Genomic DNA, 7,559 nt, shown 5'->3' on the forward strand with positions numbered 1-7,559 from the left:
TATATATACCAAAATTTAGTGGAGACAGGATTTCATGGTGTTGCCCAGACTGGTCTCAAACTGCTGATCTCAGGTGATCCTCTTGTCTCAGCCTCCCAGAGTGCTGGTATTACAGGCATGAATCACCAATCCCGGCCTCCTGTCTATCTTATTTAATGCTACAAAATACTCTGATCAATCCCAATTACTTTTACACTGCTGTATACATTTATTATTAACAATACTCACTCTCACCACTCCATACAATTTACTTATTCATTATATTATTATGTCTCCCTCTGCTGAAATGTTAACTCCACCATGTGGGGGGTCTTTGTCTGCTTTGTTCATGAATATATCCTAAATACATAGAAATGATACCTGACACATAATAGGTGCTCAATAAATATTTGTTAAATACACATATGGTGCTGGAGACATTATTAAAGGCTGATAGCTTTTAGCTATTTCTGGACTACTCTGGTTGCACAATGTGGACGTTAGAGTCATTCCCAGATACAGAATGTACAATAGGGGATATCCATTATCTTTTGCTTAGCTGTGGCTTTGCCCGAGAAAGAAATGTCTGAAAATCTACATTTCTATTTAAGGAAGGAATAGGGAATTCATGGGTTAGTGGGGTATAGATGTTTCCTTCTCTCTGGAACATGGGTTGCTACACTTTTTCTTTGAAAGATAATGAACATTTTAATCTTTCTGGACCATGTGACCTCTGTCATGACTCAAATCATCTATCGTAGCTCACAAACAACAATAGACCATAAGTACACGATGGGTGTGTTGGTGTGCATCCAGTACAACTTTATTTATAAAAACGGGCGTTAGGCTGAATCTGACCCACAGGCCATGGTTTGCTGATTCCTACTCCAGACTGTAATATATAAATGAGTATATTCCCAATTCTTGAACATGCATCAGGAAAAGGCCAGTGAGCCAGGATGTTTAGTCATGACCGCTCCCCAGAGGTGGCATTTCGGTACATACTTGAACTGTGGGGAAGGAGTTGTGCCAAACTCTGAAACAAAAGTGTTCTCTAGAAAGAGGAAACGAGAGCAAGGACCCTGAGACAGTAATTCTCTTGCTGTGTAAGAGGGTCACAGCCAATCTGACTGGAGAGTAGGAAATTAGAGGGAGTATAATGCAGCTATTAAAGAGTCAGGCCAGGATTTTATTTGCAATATAAAACATTGCAGGGTTTTTTTTTTTTTTTTTTTTTTTTTGGACAACTGTTTATTAGTAATCGATGATCCTTACAAATTCCAGGAGAGTTACATAGCCTCTGCTCTTCCTAGCCATCTATTACAGTTAACATGCATTCCTAAAACAAGTGCTTAAACTTGTATAAGTATTAAAGAATGATTTATGAAAGCTAAGTTTTATCTTAGTTTACATAAAATAAGTTGACATTAAAAAGCAGAAGTAATATAACATATAATAAATTGCCCTCTCTGAGTAAGAACTTGGTACTCCCTTTTACCAAAATGTAAATAAGGTGTTTCCAACTGAGAGTTTTTTTAAGAATAACAACCCTCAAGTTGAAAGAGAGCTGTTAATCTCCCAATTTTCTTTCTCCATCTCTTTCATTTTTCCTTTCATATCATCTGTTTTATTTTCTTTCCCATTGACATCCTTTTTCTTGTTTCTGTTTTTTCCTCTTCTCTTTTTTCCTCTGTTCTTTTTCTCCTTCTTTCCTTTTACTTTCTTCCTTCCATACTCTCAATTTTCCCCTTAATTTCACTGCCAATGTTGAATCATTACATGCTAATTGAGCCAAGTAAGTTGTAACTGCAAGGGCATGTCTTGATGTCTACAGCAGAAAAATGATAAATAATGAATTTTGCCTTCATTTACACTACCTTAGAAATTGTTAAACGAGGAGTGATAGGATAAGCGTCGCATCAAAAAGCCCAGTTGAAAATGGTTTAAATATTTCAGTTGGGAAAATAATAGCTTTTAAACTGGTTTTGTGGCAATAGAGTTGATGAAAAGTTGTTAAATTTGAGACCTAGTTTGGCAGCAGAATCAATGGAAATTGACTAATAGGTTGGATATGGGATGTGAAAGAAAGGAAAGAATTAATAATGACTAGGTTTTTGACTTGGCAACTGGGGTGTATGGTGCCATTTACTGAGTCAGAGAAAACAGGTGTGCAGGAAACACAGATTTGAAGGAATGCACAATATCAGGAGTCCTGTTTTGTATGTTTCCTTTGGAACATGTGGTACCTCCAGTGGTGGACGTTGAATAGGCAAATGGATGATCTCACAGAGAAATCTGGACTAGGAAAAATCTGGAGACTCGTGAGCATGTAGATAGTATTTAAAAGATTGAGACTGGAAGATGCCACCTGGGAAAGAGCATTGACAGAGGATAACAGTGTCTGGCAAAGAAAAACACAACTTTTGGAGGCATTGTGGGAGAGGAAGAACCAACAACTAAGACAGACAGATTTAGGAAGAATGGCTGGAAAATGCAGCATTACAGAAGCCTATAAAATGCCATGTGAATGCTAAGAAATGAACATATAATCAATGGTAGTTTGATAACTATATTTTATTTAAGGATTGAGGATAATAGATTGGATTGCATACAAAAAACATAAGACAAAAAATTGGAAATAGCATAAAAAATGCTTTTCAGGCATTGTGTAGAAAAGTAAAGTAGTGAAATGGGACAATAATTGGCAAGGAAACAGGAAGTGTTTTTTTTTTGGTTTTTTTTTTTTTAAATATAGATACTAAGGCATGCTAATGTCAATATGAATAAGCCCGTGGGAAAAACAGGAAGAGAATGATGACATAGAATCTGAAGCTGAATAAATACCTGAGAAATACCCTTGTTGGTGGGAGGGGATGGATTTTAGAGCTCAGGTAGAGGCACTGACCTTAGATAGGAGGAAGGACACATGTTTTATGTAGTAAAAGACAAAGTAGAGGAGGTGAGCAGAGATGTAGACAAATTGATGGATTTGGTGGTTAAAAGATGTAATATTTCTTATGCAAAACTATGATAAGATATAGGTTTGTTGCCCTAAGGGCACAAAGAACCAGAGGAGACCTTGTAGCTATTTTCAAGTATTTGAGGATAACTATTCACTAATAAGATTTATAAACTAGCAATCTTTCCAGATACAATTCTATATACTGGAAATACAAATATAAAAGTCGACTTCTCTATCCTAATTAAGGTTATAGTAAGTAAACACAATTAAAGTACAATGTAATAGTTGTTTATGTTGAGGGTATTTTCATGTAAGAATGAAACATAGGGAAAGACATATTGAGGTCATGGAAGAATTCACGGGCTTTTACAGGGAAATGAATCATGTTTTCTGTATGATTCTGAGGTGGGAAATACCTATCAATACCGAGAAGGTTCACAGTCCATAATACACATAACTGTTCAAGAATGCCTTGGAATGTTTTGAGTTCCATGAAAGGGGAGATGTCTCAGAGAACGGTAATAATAAATAAGGGATATTTCAAGTGACATACAAATATCTGAGTAGTGATTCCACTAGGCTAGACAAAGATCACACTTCCTTTAAAATATTAGTTTCTGTGTTTACATAATGCTAATGTGTTGGGTCTGAAAGATTAGTCCACGCCATGAGCACTAACAAAAACATAGAAATTTGTGACGAGATCAGTAAGAAGCAGAAGGAAAATAGGGATGTACTCAATATTTTTGTTTTAGGCATTTTAAATATGAAGCAATTTTCTCATTTTGTAAAACTTTTTCATGGACTGGCAGCAAGCAGCTTTGAGGAATGAGAGCCTAGCAAAAAGGTCTGCAGGGTTGCAAGGCAGCAGACATTACTGCTTAATGAGCTACACAATTTTTTCTCTTTCAGCTCCTCTGGAAATCCAGGGTGTCCAACCCAGTGGCAGGTTAAAGCTTTGCCCTCATGCTCATTTCCATGAACTGAAGACGAAAAGGGGCAGATGAGGTGATATGCTTTGAAATAGGGAGACACAAGATTACTCATTCAGACAAGACACTGGGGACTTACTGGGATGCTTTAACTCTCATCACAAAGGCCTTAAGATCAGGAAATGATCTAACTGATTGGTCTTCACGTGACATTTTCTATTTCTTCAATTTCACTTTGGGACACAGTCTAAACTCCTCTCCACCACCTAACTGAAGCCAACTTCGTACAGTGAACACTTACACCTCATACATGCTTTCAGTCTGGTTTTCTGCCTCTTTCTTCATGAGGGTGTATTTTCATGCAGAAACTTTGTGTCACTTACTATATATTTATATTGACCTGTTGTGTATGAACTTTGCAGGCAAAAGAGAAAAGGTCTGGGGAAAGTCATTCTGTGTGTATTATTTGCAGATATATCCAGTGATGGAGAAAGAGGGCCGAACACGCCTGGCCCTCATAATCTGCAACAAAGAATTCCACTATCTTCATAATCGAAATGGTTCTGAACTTGACCTTTTGGAGATGCAAGATCTACTTGAAAACCTTGGCTACTCAGTGGTTATAGAAGAGAATCTCACAGCTCGGGGAACGGCTCCAGAGAGCAGAACAAGCTGCTTTTTTTTATTACTTTTCATTTTACATTTTTTTAATCTTTTAGATCGTTTTCAACCTCTTAATTGGCAGCTGCAAGAGCAAGATGTATGATGTTATAGGAATTATATTTTCTCCAGAATAGGATCCCCTGGATTTCAGCCTTCTCTAATGCACCATCTTATAGCATATGCATATGTGTATGTGTGTGTGTGTGTGTGTGTGTGTGTGTGTGTGTGTATTTAGAGAAATTCTACATAGCAGAGTTTTAGTGAAAATATTAGGTCTTTCTGATGTTCACAATCTGGGAGACAGCTACTACTTGATGGTCTGGGTATGACAAAAGCTCTGCACTCTGAAATGTCTGATACCTACAGAATTATCTTGTGAGATTTTTATAATGTCAATACTAAGTGTCTAAATGTAAAGGCAGGTATATGGGGAAAAATCACACACACACACACAAATATGTAATGAAACAGTTGTGTTTCTAGCTCTGTTTTGCATAACTTTAGACAGACCATTTTAAACTAACTTTCTGCTGCTCCATAGTGAAGGAATTTCGTATTTTAATATTTGTCAATTTTGTCTTTTAAATAAAACTTACAGGAACACCATTGTTAGACAGATTAAAGCAAAGCGGCCCCTATTGGTGTCCTGTCGTCTCACTTGGCCTCATTTTATTCCATCTCCCAGCATCTTCAGAAACCTAAGGTTTTACTGAAAACCACTCGACAAGATACTACATAAAAACCCTACTAGTTTTAATACTCTATACGGTTAAACTTTCTAGTTTTATGTCAGAACACTATTTATCTTATAATCCCATTCAGTCTAAACCATCTGATTCTTTAGTACTGGCTCATTTTTGTGAACCCCACCTACTATTTGAGTACAAACTACATGCATGTGGAGACTTCCTTGATAGTGACTCAAGGGTCTCTTTCAGGAAATGGCAACAGCCCTAAGGCAGTTTGCTGCTCGCCCAGAGCACCAGTCCTCGGACAGCACATTCCTGGTGTTGATGTCACATGGCATCCTGAATGGAATCTGTGGAACTAAGCACTGGGATCAAGAGCCAGATGTTCTTCACGATGACACCATCTTCGAAATTTTCAACAACCGTAACTGCTGGAGTCTGAGAGACAAACCCAAGGTCATCATCACGCAAGCCTGCCGAGGCAGTGAGTCTCCAATTAGAAAGATATAAATCTTGATTTTGTGACCCCAGGAGTGGCTGTGCACTTTTAAAATTACCTTTATGTTTATACTTCACTTTCCTAGGGATAAGCAAGATAAACAACATTTCAGTACTATTCCTAGGTCCAGTGCACTTTGAAATTGTATTAAGTCCATACCGTTTTTTAAAGAAACTGTAAGTAGAATAATCAGAAACATCCCAATCATCTGGGACAATGTTGTCAACATGGTTGTTCTAAACTCAAGTGGGCTCTGTTATGTTCCTGGTAAGTGAGGCAGTATTTCTAGTAGTAAGGTACTTGCATTTTTAAGTAATGCCATGAGAAAATGTACTAAAGTAAAGGTATTATGGTAAAAGAGACAGTATTGTGTATGCGTATGCGTATGCATATGTGTATATGTGTGTATGTATATGCATATGTGTATGTGTGTGTACATGTATGTGTGCGTATGTGCATGGGCATGTGTGTGCATATGTGTTTGTGTTTGCATATGTATATGTGTATTTATAAATACCTCATGTTTCATAAGACATAATGTCTCTCCCAGATGGTGCTGGGATTGTTTGGTTCACCACTGACAGCGGAAAAGCCAGTGCAGATACACATGGTCAGCTCTTGCAAAGTAACATCTGCAATGATGCTGTCACAAAGGCTCATGTGGAAAAGGACTTCATTGCTTTCAAATCTTCCACACCACGTAAGTGATTTCAGAGATAATAGTTTCTAGATTTCTTTGTAGGTTTCTAGATAGTCGACTTGGCTATGATTATATCTTATCACTGATAAGAGCATTTCTTCTCTAATTACTAGGATATTTTAGGTGGAGAAAAGATTTAAAATGCTGAGACTTTCATAATTAGAAAGCTATAAATCTTGATTTGGGAAGAAATGTTCAAACTTAACAGGACTTTGGAAGGACTTTGGTGAGCATCCAGACCTGGAATAATCTAACTACAAAAAGTGAGGTGTTACCTGATTTTGTTTTTTGAATGTAGCAATGGCAGAGAAAGGTATCATTTTCTCACAGTGTAGCTCCACAGTCACTTACCAGCAATTAAAGAAGCCAACCACTGAAACCATTGTGCTTGTTTCACACATCCCAGTAACTCTTGACCTATTATTATTAATCTAGTTTCAGGAAACTAGTTAACATTTAAATGCCTAAATGTTAACTAATTTTGGATAATGAAGTCAATGAATAAAAAATCAGTCCTTTGGCTAGAAAGTCACAATGTAATGTAAAAATAGAGAATATTCTTGACCACTCATGGTCACAATTGCAGATCTCTTTAACAATCATCCACAGTATTATTCTATCAATGATTTGGATAACAGGAGCAATTTTATATACTCCTTTGCACGGTTCACAGTTCTAAATGCTCTATTTTATAGATTTCAAATTTTAATGAACATAGAAATCACTCGATTTCTTGTTCAGTAGTTTGCTTATGCAGTAGATTTCTTATTCAGTAAATCTGGGGTGGGGCCTGACTTTCTGCCTTTCTTAAAAGCTTTGTTGTGATTAGGGCTGTTGTTTGTGGCTGCATGTGAACCTGAGGGGCTAGAGGACATTCTGAGTCCAGCCTGGGGAATAAATAACTAAAGTGGCTTCCCTTTGTCATGTATTCGAGTTTTAATGAGATTTTATTTGAAAAATAAGTTCTACACTTACAGCTGTTAAAGGAAGTTAAAGAGGTATATAAGGCCTGGTACAAATTCTGAAAGTATACTTAATTTATTTGGGGAAATACAATACAATATGCAAAATCCTTCCTTCCTTCCTTCCTTCCTTCCTTCCTTCCTTCCTTCCTTCCTTCCTTCCTTCCTTCCTT

The 7,559-nt window shown here is 37.0% G+C and overlaps 1 protein-coding gene across 1 annotated transcript in view; it reads left to right on the forward strand.

Moving 5' to 3' along the window:
• Window positions 1-7,559, forward strand: part of LOC108513174 (inactive caspase-12-like) — a 14,907-nt gene that overhangs the window by 1,927 nt on the left and 5,421 nt on the right. Inside the window, 4 exon segments of the mRNA XM_017848863.1 lie at window positions 4,346-4,386; window positions 4,388-4,633; window positions 5,475-5,709; window positions 6,275-6,424. Coding sequence (XP_017704352.1) covers window positions 4,346-4,386; window positions 4,388-4,633; window positions 5,475-5,709; window positions 6,275-6,424 — 672 coding nt within the window.

Source organism: Rhinopithecus bieti, unplaced genomic scaffold (assembly GCF_001698545.2).
Source record: "Rhinopithecus bieti isolate Rb0 unplaced genomic scaffold, ASM169854v2 scaffold_30927, whole genome shotgun sequence".
Classification (NCBI taxonomy): Eukaryota; Metazoa; Chordata; class Mammalia; order Primates; family Cercopithecidae; genus Rhinopithecus; species Rhinopithecus bieti.